The 21,605-nt window shown below is 36.3% G+C and overlaps 1 protein-coding gene across 4 annotated transcripts in view; it reads left to right on the top strand.

The window, feature by feature from the left end:
- Positions 1–21,605, top strand: part of Rbcn-3A (rabconnectin-3 alpha) — a 984,230-nt gene that overhangs the window by 273,188 nt on the left and 689,437 nt on the right. For all 4 annotated transcript variants that reach the window (XR_016549602.1, XM_090406519.1, XM_090406521.1 and 1 more), the window contains exon 19: positions 12,562–12,716. Coding sequence is in view for 3 of the 4 variants with exons in the window: in XM_090406519.1 (XP_090262645.1) it covers positions 12,562–12,716 (155 nt within the window). In the remaining variant the exon portion in view is untranslated. The remainder of the gene's footprint in view (positions 1–12,561; positions 12,717–21,605) is intronic.

A 21,605-nucleotide genomic window follows, 5' to 3' on the forward strand; every position in this document is an offset into this window, starting at 1 on the left:
CATACTCAGACTTAGCTTTCTGTACAACAGTTGTGACTGTTCTGGCCTTCTGCTTATAAATTTCATAATGGACATAATCTCTCATGGACATAATTTCTTGTGCAGTGATTTGTTAATTTGCAAATCCATTGTTATTTCACTAATAGATAATACATTGATCATCTCCAGATGCTTAGCTAAAACCTGTAATTACTTAATACTTTAAGTCTGAGTTGGCTGTTCTTGACCTAATGTTTCACTTTATACAGGGTGTCCCAAAATTCATGCAAGAAGTAATTTTGATAGAAAACACAGGTTTTTAATTAAAAATTGTAATTTCTTATTGATTCATAAAGTATACAGTATAGGGTTATGCATGGAATAGCATATCGGGTAAATGGCCTCCATGGCTTTGCTGGCACATACGCACTCTTTTGTTGAAATTTTCCATGACCGTTTCACATAAATGTGGCTGAATTTCATTGATACAGTGCTCAATTTCCTCCTTCAAGGCATGGGTGGTCGTGGGCTTGTTGGCATAAACCTCAGACTTCAAAAAACCCCAAAGAAAAAGTCCAAAGGTGTTAAGTCACATGATCTGGACGGCCAATTCTGATCACCAAAACGGGAAATTACACGACCAGGAAATGACTCATGCAGCAATTGAATTGTTTCTCGAGCTGTATGGCATGTGGCACCGTCTTGTTGAAACCACATGTCATCATCCATATCTTGCAATTTAGGCACAAAAAACTGGATTATCATGTCGCGATAGCGAGCACCATTAACTGTTATTGCCTTACCAGCCGCATTTTCGAAGAAGAATGGACCGATGATGCCTCCAGCCCAAAATCTGCGCCAAACAGTGACATGTTGTGGGTGCATTTGTTTCTCAACAATCACTCGTGGATTTTCTGAACTCCAAATGTGACAATTTTGTCGATTAATGAAGCCATCAAGATGAAAATGAGCCTCATTGTTGAATATGATTTTGTTCGAAAAATAAGCATCCACTTGTTGTTGTTCCATAATCCATTCAATGAACTCTCTTCGCTGTGTATGGTCAGCAGGCTTCAGTTCTTGAGTCAATTGAACTTTGTAAGCATAAAGATGCAAATCTTTCGTGAGAATATGCTGTAGAGAGCTTCTCGAAAATCCCAATTCAAGACCACGGTGCCGAATTGATGTTCCTGGACTCTCAGCAACACTCTCACGAACGCTTTGATGTTTTCTGTTGAACGACTTGTTGAAGGACGGCCAGAGTGTATAAGATCACTAATTGATCCAGTTTCCTTGAATTTTTTAATTAATCTTTTCACAGTTGATGAAGTTAAATCGCTATTCCGACCATATTTTGTACGAAAATTGCAAACTGTAGCCAAACTTTCATTATTTTTAAAATATTGCTCAACAATGAAAATGCGTTGTTCTTTCGTGTAGCGCTCCATTTTTAATAACCCTGAACTGTAAGCTGTCACGCTGTCTTTTTTTTCTCGTTGGCAACACTTTACCACACAAATGGCGCTAAATTTAAATCTTGCGTGAATTTTGGGACACCCTGTACTTGTAAGCCTTCTTCGAAAGTTAAATAAATCTGATATAGTTATGATATGGTACACTTGTACCATATGACACTTAATTTACTGATTGTTTGTTGAAGTTTATTACACAAAACCATTTCAACTTTGCTGTTTAAGTTTTTATTGAAATTTCTTATAGTGACTTTAACTTGAATAGCTCTGAGTTGTTGTTCATCTGTCCTAGTCTTCAGAATTATATTTATATATTATTATTATTATTAAGCGACCTTTAGTAAGTTGGGAACTCATCATTGGATGCCACATACTACCTTAACCAGCTGTCATACCTGTTCTTGAATTCATTCACCCTACTTGCACACATCCAATGATAATCCATTCTAATCAAGCACTACTATATGAGAGAAAAATCTAACTCTCACTTGCTTCTTGACAACATTTATTCGCAGCTTCCTAGCATGCCCTGTTGTCCTTTCACCACTCTCCATAAAATGAAAAATTCCATCAACTGAAATCCTTTATGACCCTTTCAAAGGTTTGTAATTCTCAATCATATCACCGTTCTTTCTCCTATTTGCTAGTGTCTACTTTGTCTACAAATCTACAAATTCTCAATCTGTCTTCATAATCAGTATTCCACAATCCTGATATCATTTTTAACACTCTCCTTTGTACTCTCTCTCTCTCTCTCCCTCCACTTCATCAGAATCGCCATGGAAGCAAAGAGACCAGACCTGAGTGCAATAGTTTGAGTGAGGTCTTATCAAGGCCTTGTTATAGAGGCAAAGTGACATTCTTATCTTTACATGCCAGGGTGTAAAATTCAATGTAGCTTAAAAATACCAAAGTGCTTTACATTGATTTTTACATTAGTCAAGTCTCATGAGAACTGTAAATAACCTTGTTTGTTTCTATATATATTTTGCTAAATATTAATGTAGTTAACCCTATGGGAAGTGACTATATTTACTGTTTTAATGTCAAAAACAAAGGCAATGCTTTGCCACCGGAACTTTGTATAAGAGCTCTATATAAGAGCATAAGAAAGTTGTTTACAGTTATGTGTATGAGAAAGTTGTTTGCGAGCTCTGTGCATAACACCTTTAAAGTTAGTATCTAAGAGTGCTGCTTGGTTCAGACAAGTTTCAGCTGACCTGCATGATAAAAAAAAATGGGGAATGCTCGGAGGAGAACAAAGAGCAGGTCGAACTTAAAAGATGATGAAAGAGTAATGCAGATTTTCTCCGGGGTTTACAACCCTTAGTGCAAGGTCTGGAGAACGGGAAAATAAAAGGGGACTGAGATGAGCATAAGGGGCTTCCAGTCGTCAGCAGAGGAGAGGCAGTCGGAACCAGAGCAGTGGCGGCAGAGAACGAGGAGAGGCAAAGCCCCAGTTACGAAGCAGGAGAGTCCAGGTCCAGTTGCTGAGAGAGGAGTGTCCAAGTCGAATTGCTGACAGAGGAGAGCCGAGATCCAGTTGCTGAGAGAGCAAAGGCAAAGTGCTGTTACTGAAGAGAGCCAGAACAGTCATCGACAATTAGAAGCAGAAGTGGCGGCAGTTAGAAGCAGAAGTTCCTGAAGTAGGATCCAGAGGAGAATTTGCCCATATGCTGAAACCTCTTGCATGTGCTATTCGAGTACCGCAGATTGCAGTCCAAATGCCCACCAATATCCCGACATGATACCACTGAAGCAAGACACTCCTGAAGGAAGCCTAAAACTCCAGATGAAAGATGTGCCATAAAAACTTTAGTGCAAGACTCTTGACTGAATGTGTGATACAGAGCCTCTGTAAGTTCCATCCTTTTTGTACATTTTCTCTTATAATCTAGGGGATATGTTATGTATGGACTGTTAAGAATTAGTTTAATAGTAATAAAAAGTGTCCATAAGAGAGTCAATTGGCATGTTAGAAGTTGATATCAAATTTGTAAAAACTTAGCAGAGAGTTGGCTAACCTCTTTGCGTGTAAACTAGTAGTTTAATAAGTTGAATTTGTAAGCAGAGAATAAATAAGTTTTGGAATTAAAGAGATTATTTAGTGTTGAAATAAAAGGGTTCTAATTTTATGCTAAAGATTTTTATAGATGGGTAGAGAAAGCAATCTCCCTGTCGTTTGATTCATGTATCTTTCATATTAATGTAAATAAATGTCTTTTAATTATTTGTTAAAAGAGTGCTGCCTGATCCTTTATTTTACAATGCGCTGTTTCTAAAAATATCAGACGTGTGAGCAGGAAATAACTAAGGCATTAAAAGTGCAGTTTAATTACTTACGAACCATGACTGTTTATGTAAACTTTGTTGAAGGAATTTACGCTAGTGAGAGAGAGAGAGAGAGAGAGAGAGAGATCTACCAGACATTTTATTGGGTCTTATGCTGAATATTGATATATTGGATGGTGCAGTCTTACAAATAAGTTTTTCAGTGTTCATTGGCATATGACTAGTAAATACAGAAGGTGGATAAACATAGTACACAGTGGAATAAGTAAGGGAGGTTACGAGAGAAAAAGTGCACACTGCTAATTAGTGCTAATTAGTGAAATAAGAATAAAAGAAGATATTACAATAATGCAGCAGACAGCATTTTGTTACAAGGGTTCATTTCAGCATTGTAATTATCCTGCAGTTCTGTTTGCAGTCTTGGCTACTACATGGCCCTTAAACTTCAATTTCCTGTCTCCTAAAACTCCAAGATTCCAAGACTTATATATATATATATATATACTAGTCCCATGGAGTGCTTAAGGGTCAAAGCTGTATAACTGAGAGGAGACCTCCACATAGCCTTTAAAGGAATGCGGAGAACCGACCAGGGCTTCTGACCTAATGTCCAATCCTCACCTTCTCGTGGTGCACCCTGTTGGGTATCTACTTGGATACTGAACGAACGAGGATGGGCTGGCAATTTGGGTTTTAGACGACCAAATTGTATTCTTATTGGTTAAACCAAAATAAAAAATAATAGTACAACATGACAAAATTTCATGCCGGCTGGGGCGTCGCCCGGTTAAACAAGGTCCCCGTTGTTTTCTCCAGGGAATCAGCACGAACAGCGAAAAGTCAGCTACTGGAACAAAGCTGAAAACAAACCCCAACTCAACATCACCAAAGTTAAAGATTTGTACTATCAATGTAAGAAGCCTGAATGGCAAAGAAATGGAGCTAGCTGAGGAATTAGATAAGTACCAGATCAACATAATAGGGGTGACTGAAACAAAAAAGACCAAACCTGATGAGATCTTTCTGACCAATAAATATAAAATGTTATATTCAGGCAATCACAATCAAGGAAAAGAAGGAGTAACCATAGTATTCAACACAAAATACGAGGCTAATCTTCTTGAATGGCAGTCAGTCTCAAGTAGAGTGATGTGGGCAAATATGAGAATGGAGAACTGGACAATGAGACTTGTTTGTGCTTATGGTCCCACAGAAGGTTCTACTAAGGTAGAAGTGGAGGAATTTTTTGAAGCTTTAGAAAAAGCAACTGACACGATGAAAAAGGAAAAGTTGGTCCTTGTTGGAGATCTAAATAGCAGAGTAGGAAATGATTGCAAGATATACAAAAATATTTTGGGAAAATTTGGAGAAAAGAGCAAAGCTAATAATAATGGCAAATCTGTTGGATTTCTGCTGAGGACATGGACTGGTTATTACTAACACCATGTTCCAACATAAAAATGTGCACAAATTCACATGGAGAGAAGAGGCTAGGAATAAGAAAAGTCTCATTGACTATGTTATTGTTGATAGTGATATTTTCTCCCTGGTGCAGGACACCAGAGTGTACAGAGGATTTGAAATTGGAAGTGATCACTATTTAGTGTTGAGCAGGATAAAATTGAATTTCATATTGAAAAGAATAACATGTAAGAAAGTTTTAAAGCGAATAAAAGTTGAGCAGCTTTCAGATGTGAACTGTAGACTAAAATACACAAAGATTATTGAAGAAAAAATGAAAGAGTTTGAGAACAGCAACCAAACTTTTGAGATTCAGTGGCACACTCTGAAGAAAACATTGATTGATTCTGCCAGAGAGGCATGTGGTGAGGTTGTCTGCAAGGATAAAAAAAAATCAGAACTCCCTGGTGGACACAGGAAGTTAAAGAGGCAGTGAAGAAAAAGAAGAAAGCATATCAAAAGTTCCTGTCAAATAAGTCAGCTTGTGCTCTTAGAGAATATAGAGACAAATGCAAGAATGCTAAACACTGTGTAAAACTAGCTAAACAAAAGTCATGGGAGGACTTTGGCAAGAATATAGAAAATAAATATCAAGAAGGTGGCAAAATATTCTGGAGGTTGTTGAAGAAGCTTAGGAATGGAGGAAAGAGTGCTGTAAAAGGAGTTAGAGATGATAAAGGTGACATGAAAACAGGAGAAAAAGATATCCTTGAGGTATGGAGTAATTACTTTGAAAAACTGCTAAATGAAACAAGCAGTGATGACAGCACAGTGGTAAAAAACACTGACCAGGCATGCAATCAGGAATACATATCCATACTTGAAGTAGAAAAAGCCATCAAAGGCTTCAAATGTGGAAAGGCAGCTGGAGTAGGTGATATTTGACCAGTAATGCTGAAGTATGGTGGTATAAGAGTCTTACAGTGACTGCACTGCGGAGTCCAGAAAGCCTCGACAGAGGGATGAATTTCCGATGATTGGAGTAGAGCTCTCATAGTACCCATATATAAAAAGGGAAATAACACTGAATGTGAGAATTACAGAGGTATTGCCCTACTGAGTGTTCCTGGCAAGATCTATGCAAGTATACTTGAGAAACGGTTGAGAAAAATTGTGGAAGAAAAGCTTGGTGAAGAATAAGCTGGATTCAGGCCAAATAGAGGCTGTGAGGATCACATATTCACTTTACGACAAATAGTCGAGAAAGCATGGGAATATAACAAAGATCTGTATTTAAATTTTGTCGATTTGGAAAAGGCATATGACAAGGTGCCAAGAGAGAAGCTATTCAATACGCTGCAGTTATATGGTGTCAATGGGGCATTATATTGAGCAATACTTAGTCTTTATTTAAGTTGTAAGTCAGCTGTTAGAATTGAAGGAAGTACAAGAAGATGGTTTAATGTTAAATCTGGTGTGAGACAAGGATGTACATTATCCCCTCTGTTATTCATTATCTATATGGATCACATTATGAAGGAAAGTGGTATTAAACATGATATCAAAATTGGAGATGTTAATGTCAGCTCTTTGCTTTATGCGGATGATGTTATACTTCTAAATAAATCCGCTAAAAGTCTGCAAGATTCTCTGACTAAATTGAATAGCTGTTGTAATAGATATGGTATGAAGGTCAGCAATAAAAAGACAAAGACAATGAAAATAGGCAGAATCATTGAAAATGTCAACTGTGTTGTGAATGGAGAACCTGTGGAACAAGTAAAACATTTCAGTTACTTAGGCACGATTTTTACTGAAGATGCTAAATTAAATATAGAAATAGACAACAGAATCAGCAAAGCTGGTATCGTGGGAAGTCAATTGAATAAATTCATATGGGATAAGAAAGAAATTAGTCGGAACACTAAATTAGCTGTATACAAGACTGTGTTCAAACTAATTTTAACTTATGGATCTGAGAGCTGGGTCAGAAGTAAAACACTTGACCAAAGACTAGACACCGCAGATATGAGACTCCTGAGAAAGATTAGAGGCGTGAACAGATGGCATCAATGGCAATATCATATTATAAATGAGGATATTAGGAAAGAACTTGACATTGTCATCATCCAGGAATGCGTTAGTAGAGCTAATCTCAGGTGGTATGGTCACTTAAACAGAATGGGCGAAGAAAGATTAGCAAAACAAGTGTTCTCTGCCAGGTTGACAGCAAAACGACCCAGAGGAAGACCAAGATATAGGTGGTGGATTGACACGGTACAAAGTGCCTTGTACCGTGTCAATTCCTGAGTACACTGGTAGAAGAATAAAAGAGAAGGGTGAGAATTTGATAGAGTGTGTTTGATCTAGACCAGCGTTTCTCAAACCTTTCTAAGCCCAAAGACCAGTAAATTGCCTAAAACAGTTCTATGGACTATTAAGCTATGTTATTTTTTTTTAAAATGTATGTGGGGATTACCAACCTTTATATATAATTTACAATATATACATATTACATTTACATATACGTATACAACATTTTACATATACATAAACATTTATAAATGCATGTGTAAACATAATTAAGTTGGAAGTAAACGATTAAAATTGTATCATCACTGAACAAAGTTTTAATTTTTATTAAACAAATAAAGGTATCAGTATCTGATTTGCTGTGGGCAAATGAATGGGTATGTCAGCGATGTCCCAATGAAATCTCCATTCATCTGCCCACGGCAACTTTTATATTTTATATGTTATCCCCATACATGTTCTCACACTCATTAAGCTCACCCCACAACAAGATTTTTATTGAGTCTTTGGTACCATGGGCAAATGAATGGGGAATGTCAGCGCTGTCCTGCTGAAACCCTCATTCATCTACCCACAAAGATGTTTATCTTTAATCCCCATTCATCTACCCACAGCAACTTTTATATTTTATATGTTATCCTCATTTATCTGCCCATACTCGTGAAGAATGGGACGATAAATGGGGATAACCCATACTCCACAACAACTATTTTGTTCACTCACTCTCTGATTCGACCTGCGACATGTAAACTGTTCCATTCACTAAGCGTGTTGTGAGACGATGGAAAAATGTTGTTCTTATTGCACTACATTCATCATAATACTGAATACGAACTTGATATCCATGGATTCCATCATGGATGACATTCCTTGTCCTGTCCAAACCATCCCATGCATATACCCAAAAATTTCAGTTAGAACTCCCAAAGCCATTAGTGCTCCCCCATCCACACACACTCTCTCTCTCTCTCTCACTTCCGGCTGATATGAACCGCCTTATTCCCCTGAGGAGTTTTCCATGACTAGCAAAAAAAATTTAAGACATCCTGTTATGTGAGGTCATTCCCAATATCTATAAACAGTCCATCCCACGAAGTCAGTCGCAAAGTGCCATCCACATGGTCAGGCACATTTTCCCGCCAGCGACAGTATGCCATATATACCATACGGATGTGATTTGTACTAATCGTGTTATGATGGTGGTTTTAATTATAAACGTCCCATTTTATCCAGAGGCACAACAGTGGTCATCGTAAATCTGGCAGATTCATTAATCGTGTGGTGATTTTATTTATATCCATCCTGTGTGATGCTTGTATTGGTTACGTTGTAATGTGTGTTTCTGTACAATCCATGACAATACGGATGTTGTCTACATACAATGGATTTGCTGTTCTCAGCCACATACTTCCGCAAGTGACAGTATGAGATACTGAAATTCGCTAAACAGGACGCTGGCAGATATCCTTCTTGCCAGCAGAGCTAAGCCTCACATGATGTCACTTTGCATAACTGTTGTTTCATCCCTGATTTTGTCTGATTTTGGAAATGGATTAATTCCAAAACAATTATGAGAATAATCGGAAACTGTAGTCCAAATAAATAATATATGATTATGTTACTACTTACTTTTAATGAGATGGTTCAGCTTCTCAGCCTTTGCAGAGTTGCTGAATATCTGGCTCATACATAGGGAAAGGTTGGTCAACTTCAGTCGAAGATTGACACACACACACTAAGACGATTTCTGTATTTTGTTTTTATTTGAAGGAGCGATGAAAATCCTTTCTCACAAAGATAGGTTGTAGAAAACTGCAGGACGATTTTCAGTGCTTCTTCAGATAATTCAGGAAATTCACTTCTCACTGAAGGCGAGATCCAAAATCGAGCTAAACCAAGATCATGTAATTGCATTTTAAGCCCACTGTCACTTGAAAGCTCAGTTATTTTTTTGATAACGAAAGGGTGTTCTCATGACTATAAGCCTGAAATAGATCTCGAACCCACAGAAATTTCTTATAAAATTTATGTGGAAAATATGTTTCAAAATTCTGTTTTAGAGTTTTGAGGTGGTCACCAACCTTTTCCAGAAACTAAGAATCAACAAAAAGATCATTTTCCATTAAAAGATTCCAATTTTGGAAAAAGTGCAGATTATCTGTCTTTTACATAATAATGCACAACACCAGTTTTTTTTTTTTTCTCGAATGCCTTTATTTTGTCGTAGGCATCAAGAATAGTTAAAGAATTTCCCTGAAGGAAGAGATTTAGTTCATTTAATTTCGAAAAAAAATGTCTGAAAGATAGGATAGTGTTGATAACCATACTTCATCAACAAGGAGTGATGCAAAATTACAATTACATTCATTTAAAAACAAAACTTTGTACCTTAATTGAAATAAGCTTGTTAGTACTTTGCCCCTGGAAATCCAGTGAATTTCAGAACGAAGCAAAAGATGTATATATTCACTGTCCATTTCATCGCAGAATTCTGAAAATAGCCTGTTATTTAGCGGTCAAGCATTAATAAAATTAACTAGTTTTGCAGTGTTGTATAGCAGGTTTTAAATTCTGGTGCATTCCTTTGGAGACCAACCTTTCCCTATGTATGAAACAATATACCCGATTCATATCCGGAGTCACTTCCTTGACCATAGAAACAACCCCCAACTATGCCTGCTTGTAAGGGCGTGAGCTCCATCCAAACAGAAGCCCATGCATTTTTCTCACTAGATCTCTTTGTGTATTATGTAATTATTGAGAGTGTGAAATATTTCTTCTCCAGTTGTTCGGGATGACAAAGTTCTACAAAACAGAATATCGTTATGAATGTTGTTATCATGCGCATATCTTACGTAGCATATTAACTGCGCATCATCTGTAACATTTGTAGGTCTCGTCTATGTGTAACGCATAATAAGAGCTCTTCTTAAGTCTTTCGATTAACTGAGATTCTACATCACATGGCATATCATTAATTCTGCGACCTACAGTGTCATTGAAAGGGAAGTCAACTCAACATCTTTTAGTAACTTGTTGCCAAACGTAGTTTTTACCATATATTTTATAGCTAGAAGTAATAAATTTTCCCCCGATAGAATGAGGCTTCCCCGTTTTCGCTATGCGCAAACTTAAGAGATAGATGCTTCCAGTACCTTGCTATTAATCGGACCCATGGCCAAAACTACATCTTTCCATTGATTTAATGTTGCTAAGCATCACTGAAATTGGCTTCTTTTTTTTTTTCAATTTGCTTATTTTTCACATTACAATGTTTAGTTTCTAAATGTCAGAGTTTCGCAGCTCATGCACTCATTCAACAACACTTGATAACACAAAACACATTGAGGTTTCTGTTCACTTTCATCTCCACACCAAGTAAACCCAAATTCCAAATACGAACTGTTATATTTCCTGCTGTATTTTTTCTTTGAACTGCTTGTTTCTTCTACTTGAATAGTATCAGATTTACTCACCGTTACAACACGTGTATCAAAATTAGGGTTAGCATCACCTGTTTCATTTGCTCTTCTTTTCAAAGTCCTAATTTTAAGCCACATTTTCATTATTAAAAAACGTTTCTGAAAAATATATAAATACTGGGGTTAACTCACAACACACTTTGTCCAAGTATCATGTAGTAGTTCTGAAGGTATACTGAGCCCTGGTTGAAGGAGGAAAACTTTCAGTAATAAAAATCAATAAACAACAAGCAATTGGTTGAAATGTGGATAACATATTTTCACTTCAAATTTGACAAAACAGCAACGGTAGGTGGAAGCAATAAAACTATATTGTTGTTCACTTTACCCATCTTATTATTCATCATTCTGCCACTACAAATTATTGTAGTGCCAGAATGATAAGTAATAAAAGATGGGTGAAGTGAACAACAATATAGTTTTATTGCTTCTGCCTTTGAACATTCTGACATTATTTGTTGTTTTTTTCAAGTCTCCATTTGATTTCAATAATTTTTACTTATTCAATTTTAATTTGTTTGGATAATTAAAAAATATATATTATTTAATTAATTTAAGTCTGCCTGCGGAACACCCATCCCATCGTCGCAGACCACAGGTTGAGAAACACTGATCTAGACAATGAAAGCATGTTCAACTGCTTATGTGTTTATAGGCTTGAAGGAATGATGGCATTGAATTTAGAGAAAGAGGTATAGCACCAATGAAAGTATCTGCAGGAAAGGCATTTAAAAAAAAAAAAAAAGAAAGAAAGAAAAGTTGTAAACCTATAGTACATAAGCTGTGGATGAATTATGGATTTAAAAATAAAATTTTTTAATTTAATTCTTATATAATGAGATATGGACTTGAAGTGAGTCTTAATAATAATAAGAGAAAAGGGCCACCAATTCACTGCATTCCTCTTCTGAAGCTTCAAGCATTTTTAGAGGTTTTTGGTCTTCAAAAAGTAATACTCCAGAGCCTGATCGAGATAGTGCTTAATTCTTCACCGCATTCATCTCCACTAAGGATAATTACAATTATCCTTAGGGTGAATTCAGATTTATAGTGTTAGAAGATGTACAGATTAGAAACAATGTTTTGATTGGAAAAGAACATCTGCTTTTTGGAGGAGGATGCTGTGGATATGATCTACTTATGCTAGAAGAAGCTAGAAATGTATCAATCCAAGAAGAGATACTTGATCTTGTATGAAGATATAGGTATTATCAAAAGTGAAAAATTGTGAAGTATAATCTTTCTTGCATGAAATAAGATAGGACTGTGTTTTGGTAATGTTGAAGTTCAAAACGTTCTCACACAACTGAAATGTGGAAAAGAGATTGGTATTTAAGGATTTTATTGTAGATGTTCTTGTAATTTAGGCCTTTCTTACCGACTTCCTGACTCTCTGGAGGTTTCTATTATTAATAATAATAATATTTGTGCCTCTGTTTGCTTTATTTCTTTGTTTAACTTGTTTTTAAGAAAATGTTTAGTAATAGCACATTACAACATTTTAAATTATACTTGCAGCTGACTTTTTTTAATTTCTGTAACTGAAAAGAATTGCAAAATTTCAATTAAAAATACCTTTTACTATTCTAGTAACTTATTTTTTATTTTTTCCTTAATGGTAGCTGAAAATCATAATATGAATTATGTGCCAGACAGCAATTTGGTACAAGATAGTGATAACTCTAATCAGTCCTCAAGAAGTAATACTCCAGAGCCTAGTCGAGATAGTACTTATTCTTCACCACATGCATCTCCACTAAGGATAATTACAACTAAGGTTCGTATATCATCAAGTAGTGTGTTTCTGTGTGCCTTCAGCAGACTGTGTTAAAAGTTTTCATTTTCACATTCACTGCTGATTGGGGATTGGAATTATTGTTATTATTATTTTTTTTTTTAAAAAGAACATTAAAATGCTTCAAATTGATGATAGCCACTTAGTTTTTGCTAAATTTGGTGGAAGAAATGGAGTGACGAAGTGGCTGAAGTCTCCATTTCACCACAACAAGTTCTAGGTTCATTCATTCCCCGTAGGCTGAAGAATGTTTCATTATTGTATGTAAAGTTGATTTTTATTAGAAGGAAAATTTCTTTAACAATTTGGGTGTTTAAATGCTGGAAGGATTGATGCCCTATGTAAATCATATTTTTCATGAGTTATGACGATAGCTTGTTGCTGTTTCTTCTCTGAGAGATAGGGTATTGATATTTTTCTTTCTGTTCATAACTTTGTGTCTTTACTATTATATATCTCTTCTCATTTTCTCCTTCTAGATTCATTGTAAGGAGATATGCTCTTCTTTTTTGAAATAAGCTCAATTTTATCTTTGGATTAGAAATCATTATGAATCAACTGCTGACATAGATGAATGCTAGCTATTCTTTGTAATTAGATTGCAATTTAGATATTCTTTCACTCTGATCAAAACTTGGTACTGATATGTCAGACTACTAAGACTACTATTGCTTAGCAACCTTGCTAATACCATTGTGTTTAATTTCCCATGGAATTATTATTACTATTTTTTATATCAGCCCCCCCCCCCCCCCCCACACACACACAAGAGATCCTAAGATCTATGACATAACAATGCCATGTGTTGGTTAGTGGTGAGAAAGGAGAAAGGAATTTCTTTGTGTTTTTTTTTTGAAAGCTTAAAGGTTGAAATCTTTGGAGAAGACAGTATGATGATGATGACTGTTCCAAAGAGCATAAATGTATGAAACGAAGGCAGAGGATGGGAAGTTGGTTTGGTGTTGTACAGTATGTGTGTTGATGAGTAGCTGATTATGTTTGTATGAGTACAGGAAAGTGGAAGAATGGTAGCAGCCAGTTCAGAGTAGAGCTCCCTATAGAAGAGACAATATCCAATATCCTATAAAAGAGACATAATGCAGCAACCGAACATTGGGAAAGAGACTGGAGAGAGAGTTGGTGATGGAGGGAGGGAGGAATCATCAATTAAGCAAATTGCTCAGTTGTATTAGGTGCACCACCCTCAAATATGAAAACAGTGTTCTAAAATTGGGTGAATTTGAGCTTTATAAAGTGTCAGGAGCTGATCTGGAGAGAAGTGCTGTTTAGAACAAAAAAGAATACCAAGTTTCAAGTTTTTTGTAATCTGAAGAATCTATGGATTTGATGTGTTTATGCCAGGACAGAATAGATGTGAGAGTTAATTGTACAAGAGAAACTGGTCCTGGTGGGTTAGAGAAATATTGTCAAAAGTGAGGGAGAAAATGGTATGGTTAAATTTATGCTGAAGTTTATGAAACAAAAACTACGTGAAATTCAAATAAATAATTTACTGACTAAATTATTTACAAGCCAATGTTTCACCAACTAAAACTAGCATTATCAAAAGCATTTTAACAATACACAGTCAGCCAAGACAGAGAATGAAATGACTTTGAGAACAAGAACAGTAATGTTCATGCAGAATGAATGATACTCTTTATGTCAATCTTCTGTTATTATTGCTGTTGGAAAGATAGGGCAGTGTGCCAAAATCTATGCAAGATCACACCATTGATTCTATTGCAATTAAACATGTTTTGGAACTTGTGCCACTTCCAGGAATGGTCTATTGTTTAAACTGGGATTTGTGAAGTAGCCCAGCCTTCCACTGGATGAAGTGGTCTTTCCAGGGCAGTTGTACTAGTCTGTTTTTTTTGGTTGTCCATACTCGATGTATTTTATTTGTTTATTTATTTTTATGACCAAGGAGATCTTATCTGCAATCTGAAATGCTGGGTCCCACACTGACAGCAGATATGGTAGACACCTGGGAAGGAGAGAGAAGGTCATAGTGGTTCTTGATTTGTCTCAGGAAGAGGAACTTTGTTTCAGAAATTTGTATACTGTTCTAATTTTATGTTGTTTTGGGAGCATGTCCAATTTCTCTCCTACCTTTGTGGTAGGGTAAAGAAATGGTGCATGCATAGTCTGGTTAGGGAGTTCTGGGAGTGGGGATACTCTTTTTAAGAAGTTTAGTGAGGGTTTTTTCTGTTGTATCCATATTGTTTGAGTGATGCAAGCAAAGCTTATTGCTTCAAGTGCAGTCTAGACCTGAGAATAAAATTCCATTTCTTTGGAGGCTAAAGTTTCTGGACAGGATGCTATTGTGAAATGATTCAATCCAAAGTTTCTTGAACAAAAACTATATGAAACTGGAGTGCAAATAAATTAAATACTAACTAAAATTAATTATTCCCAAGCTAACATTTAACCAACTGAAGCTAGCAATATCAAAAGCATGTTGATGTATATGGGCTTACAATAAACTAAATACAGGAAGACCCATCAATTGCCTTATAACAAAAGTATCCAAGATGGCTAAAGTCCCTTCTTTTTTGTCTTCGGTGTTAAAACTAATTTGGGGATGGATATTGTTGAAGTCTGTAAGGTTAGAAAGAGCCTGTTGGCCATGCAGCCAAATGACAAGACTGTCTATATTTCACAGACTTTCAGGCTTCAGGGAATAGGCTGAAGTTTCAAAACATTCCATGTATAAGTTAGAAATGGGAGATGAAAGTGGGAAGTTAATCATTGCTACACCTTCAGTTTGTTTAAAGAGCTAGTTACTCCAGCTGAAATATCCCGATTTAAGACACTGCTTAAAGAGTTTGCAAATGTCATTAGATGAATTTTGGAAAGAACTAGTGTACCATCTATTGAAAATTGGTAAAGAGGGATGATACACTGAAACTCATTCAATGATTTTAATCTCCTGTAATTGAAGGTTCTGTAGAGCAGTTTGAAAGTGCATGAATCTTTTTATATGATAGGGTGTCTTGCTGACGTGTTTGTTGTTAGGCTTCCACAAGTTCCTACAAAACCCAGTTAACTTCTGTAGTACTGATGGTGTCATTTCCTTATCTTCCTATCAGCATTAATGACAGAAGATTGCCATGAAGAGCACCACTGTCACCCTCCATGCACATTACTGTTCTTGTGCTCGAGGTCATTTCATTAATTTTCTTGGCTGCCTGTGTATTGTTAGAATGCTTTTGATATTGCTAGCTTCAGTTGGTTAAATGTTGGCTTAGGAATAATTAATTTTAGTTAGTAATTTATTTATTTGCACTCCAGTTTCACATAGTTTTTTTTCAAGAAACTGGCATCATTGCAACAGCTATGATAATTTGAACATGAAATATCGATGGTATTGGAACATAACATTAGCTTTCTCACTATATTGGTTAAATGTCCCATCAAACCAGCTTCATGTACTTCAAACTGATCCATCAAGTTATTCTAATTCCCTTTACCATCATGGACAAAAACTGAGTCATTAAATACTCCATTTCTTAATATTTTGAATGTGTAAGCATTTATTGTAAATGATTTGCAGATTATTTTAACTTCATTGGGAAGAATAATTATTGAAAAAAAAACAAACTTTTCATATATTTGTTCAGACCATAATTTTTGATTGTCAGTATTTCTTTGTTGCATTCACTGAACTGTTATCATGTCTAGTACGGGTTTATCCAAAAGCGATATCCAGTGTTTTGTACTTTTGTCTAAAACTAAGTGTGTCAAGTAATATGTCAAGTGTGTCATTTATGAAATTTTACCATTTTTGGTTTATCTAGTGTTGCTGCTATATATAATTAGAAACACAATTCATTGAACAGTTTGGTAAAAACACAATTAATCAAAAATGTAACCAAACATTGCATTTTTGATTAATTGTTTTAATGTCAATTAAAAGCAACTAATCAAAATGCAATTCACCAAAAATTCAGTCTTGAAAAATCATGTTTCATTGAAACAGCAAATTATCAAAGAAAGCAGTTCACTGAAAAAAATATCTGAAAGGTGGTTTTATCAAAATAGTAATTAATTTGAGCCAGTCTCATGGTAATACTAAACATTCACACAATCAGTGTGGAGACTCCAAACCTTCTCTTTTTTAGAATACATGTTGTCATCTTTTCCACTATCTATCTTTGATGCTTGATCATATAGCCCCCCAAAAAATGAAGTTATTTTTATTGGAGACTGCAGCATTTATAGCTTAGAATAACTTCCCTTTTTCCAGTTTCACTCATCAAGATTTATGCTGTCTGTAACAGTGTTTCACAAATTGTCCACCTGTACCACCTATGCAATAATTCTCTCTAATGTTTAGAAGCAGAATACTTCAGGACTCTATACTTTCGCTCACACTCTTTCTCCTACTCCTAAATGACATTCTATTACAAACCTCAAATTCTATCCACAGTTTTGCTCACAACAGTACACTCCATTCTACAAACCTTTTAATCTTCATATATATCCCAAGTTATATTCTCCATAATCAGTTCTCTAAACACTGATCTCATTTTAATTTCAGTGGGATGCACACAACCTTGTCTGCTTCTGACAAGGTTATTTGCCAGAACACCATCTTCCCTATTTCACACAAAGACTGCTCATCATCTCCCTTCATCTTTTCATTGCCTACCTAGATCTCCACATGAGATATATCTTCTTGAAATGACTTACACCTCTAGCCTCTCCCAGTATAAGCACCTCCCATCTCCTTTGCATCCAATATCTAGGTGTGTTTTTCTACTCAAGAATCTATTACTTACCTGTGCAACTCCTGAAACTGTACAATTCCCAAATCTATCCTACATTGAAAGAGTTCTCACAAAAGGTAATGCACCAAAAACCTTTCTAAAAATACTTGATGTTATCCAGAAGATGGCAATTTAATTTGGCTTATTTTTTTACTGACCAATTCCTGCTAATATGTGATAATGTTTCCACTCTCTACCTCTTCTGCAAGTATTGTCATGGGTGCTGTTATGCTGAACTGGTTGACAACATTCTTTCATTTTCCCTCTATCCATAAACACATGAATAGCTGTGAATAGCTGCTAATCATCATTTCTTCACTGTCCAGCTCTAAACATCCTGAACCATTTTCTTGTCTCTTTATTCATACCTTTTGCTTTGTATTTTTAGCAGTCTTCCCTAAGAATTGCAGCTCTAAAAAAAAAAAAAAAAACTTCCCCCCCCCCTTCCCCCCAAGCTCTGTCTCACAACCTCATATGTAGGAACTGATATATATCATAGTGAAACCTCCCTTCCCCCTTATTGGTACATACCTACCTGAATGGGCTGACAATTTGGGAATCTAACCAAATTATGCTGTTGGCTAAAAACCAATGTAACACGATGGTATACTGTGATAGAATTTCATGACAGCCTGGTTAAAGGGTCCTTGTTGATTTTTTAGAAAACCAGAGGAAGAGAGATAACAATGAAAAGTGGCCAATCCCAGCTCAACATCAGCAGAATTTAAGATTGTCACCATCAACATAAGAAGTATCAAAAGAAAATAAATGGAACTAGTAGAAGAATTTGAGTATTAGATCAATGTAGTAGGTGTTACCAAAAGAGATTTCTCTAAGCAATAAATGCAAGATGTTATACTCAGGCAGTAACGATTGGGGAAAAGAAGCAACTATAGTATTTAACACTAAATAAGAATCTTGAATGGCAGACAATGTCAAGAGGAGTAATATGGACAGTATCAGAAATGGGGAACTGGACAGTGACACTTATTTATACCTATGGACCATAGACAGTTCTACTAAGGAAGAATTGGAGGAATTTTTTCGGGTATTAGAGAAGGCAGCTGACACAAAGGAAAAGTTGGTCCTTGTTAGAGATCTAAACAGCAGAGTAGGGAAATGATTAGCCTAATTGGATTAATCAGAATATTAGTCTTTTGGGCTATTATTACTGATATCCTAACATTATGTTCCAACATAAAGATCTTCATGCATCCCCTTCACACACTGCTCTATGAGATATAGCAAGATCTCACTCCTTTCTTGTCTGCATTCATTATCTATGTGTGTGCACTATGTAGTGTGTGTAATCCACATTCTACATTCTCTTTATCATCCTTAGCACTCAATTTTGCACCCTCTCCACTCTGTCTGCATCACCTCAGAAACCAGGAAACCATACCCACACAAAATTGTTCAGATAAGGTTGTATCAAAACCTTGCAAAGAAGGAAAACGACTTCCTTATCTGTAACGAGTTGATGTTCATAATTGCAATTTCAGCATTGCAATTATCCTCTGAGTTGTATTTTCAGTCTTTGCTATATGGCTGTTGAACTTCAACTTCCTATCTGTTAAAAACTCTGAAATTCCTAACCCGATCAGTTTTTTTTTTCCCCCTAGCATAATCTCACCGATATAATATGCCAGTGGTGATCTCAACACACCAAAATGTGTAACTTGACATTTGCTAACATTGAACCTACATCCATTTTCACATGTCCACAATTCTATCCTATTCACATCATTCTTCTAGTATTACATGTCAGTAACATTCCTGATTACACTGTATCTTTGCATTATCTGCAAATAGCTGTATGTCTCCTGTCAAATTCTTCCCAATGTCATTAATGTAAAGATTAAATAAAAATAGATGGAGTGACACCTGGGGTATACTACTGGTCACCTTAAGTTTTCAGACACATCTCCCACATGCTACTTTTTTCATACCTGTTAGTTAATCATCCTTTTATCCAAGGTAATTTATAATCCAACCCCACATCCTTTAGCTTATGTAACATATCTTCCATGCTTTATCCTGTCAAACACATTACCGAAGTCCAAAATTATCATGATGTATTCATTCCTCTTGTATAATTCAACAATATCGTTATTATAAAATGTGAGCAGGTTACTCAAACATGACTTTCTCTTAGTAAATCCACATATGAAGTGTAGATTCTCTGTCAACTCATTTCTGTGCAATTTACTAAATAAATACTAAATGATTAATCGTTTGATATTCGTTACATTTATTTGACACTGCATTTTGTCACCAGCAACTGATCTGCTGTCTGTAGAAACTCCTGTCATATACTTGATCAAGTTAACTTTACACTAAGCTTCAAACTCACTTCTACATGGAAAATTGTTACTAATATTGCCATCATAGATTTCTACTCTGACAGGACTCAAACTGTCTGATATTATTAGCATCACACCTCATCATCTCCTATCTTCTCTCTCCTTCCTAAAAAATGATATACCTTTCATATTAAATAAGAGTTGGTATATCGTTTTCTGGGAGCTATGTCTCACTAATGTCAATAATCTGAGGCCACAGTGTATTCATCATGGTAACACACCCAGCCACTTTGTTCATGATACTACTGGCATTTGTATACAGTCATGATTATCTCCATGCTTTATATATATGTATATACCAGGTGATCCAAAAGTCACAGAAAAAGTAAAAATTCAATAATTTGAAAAGTATAGACAGTAGTATGATGTGGTTTTCACAGAAATGCACAGAAAGACATGGGATTTTTTTTTAATAATGAAAAATTTTATTGCCAGAATAGTTACATTTGTCACCGACAAGTGGCGCTGTAGCTGTCCCAAAGCTGCTACCTGTCACTATTTAAACCATGAGGTACGTAAATTTCAGATGTAGTGAATACTGAAGTTAAACTTGCAGCATTTAACGTTTATTACTGAAGTTAAATGTTCTGCCAAGGTGAGGCATGTTATTGTTACGAGATAAAGCACTTTTAGTTAAGCTGTATTATCAAAACTCTGAATGTGCAAGTGTGGCTTTGCGCACCTATCGTTCGATGCGGGGTATTAGAGGTGGAAAGAGATTGATGATGTCTTGTTCCTCACTGATAGCTGTGATGAAAAGGTTTGAGGACACTGGCAGTTTGGAAGCATGTGTAAGGAGTGGGAGACCCAAAAAACTATTGCAGTTGTGCACGAGACCAACACACAATCGGCAGCTTCTGCACATGGAGAATGCAGTGCACGTGAAATTTCAAGATGAACTGCCATTTCATACGGGACTGTGTGGTGATCACTCAGGATTCCTCAAGAGGTATCCTTACAAAATCCAACACGTACAGGAACTGAAACCAGTCGATTTCGAGAGACCTCATGAATTTGCAAATTATGCTTTTCAAATGGAAAACAATACAGACTGACTGTCAAATGTCCTGTGGACTGACGAGGTGCACTTTTAGCTTAATGTAAGTGTAAATGCATACAACTGCTGCATCTGGGCGAGAGAGAACCCACATGCGATTGTGGAAACCCCTTTGCATCAGCCAAAGGTAACAGCATGGTGTGGGTTCACTGCGTCATTAATTATAGGCCCCTTTTTCTTTGAGGAAGTCCACAATGGTACATTTCAAATGGTTTCTGTCACGGGCAAGCATTATGCAATGCTTTTAAGAGACAGCATCATTCCCTCCTTGCAATAGAGGCAAGTGCTCCATAGTGTAACATTCATGCAGGATGGAGCACCTCCGCACATCACAGGTCCTGTCCAGCACCTGCTGCGATCAACATTTGGCGATGACTGTGTCCTCAGTCGCTCTTTCCCGCACGAATGGCCACCAAGATCTCCAGACCTTACACCTTGTGACTTTTGGTTATGGGGTTTCTTGAAGTCACAGGTGTACAGAAGTCGGATGACGTCATTGGCCATGTTGAAAGAAACTATTCGCCATCATGTGACAGGAATTATAGCTGAAACCCTCTTCGATGCTGTGCAGGGTGTTGTGCCACGTCTGACGTCCATTCTCATGAATGACAGCTAGGATTACAATTGAACATTTGTAATCCTAGCTGCGTTGCGAACTGTGCTGCGCCACTGCACA

The sequence above is a fragment of the Typopeltis vanoorti genome, chromosome 16 (genome assembly GCF_054136105.1).
Source record: "Typopeltis vanoorti isolate ZY-2024b chromosome 16, IOZ_Tvanoo_1.0, whole genome shotgun sequence".
NCBI classification, from domain to species: domain Eukaryota; kingdom Metazoa; phylum Arthropoda; class Arachnida; order Uropygi; family Thelyphonidae; genus Typopeltis; species Typopeltis vanoorti.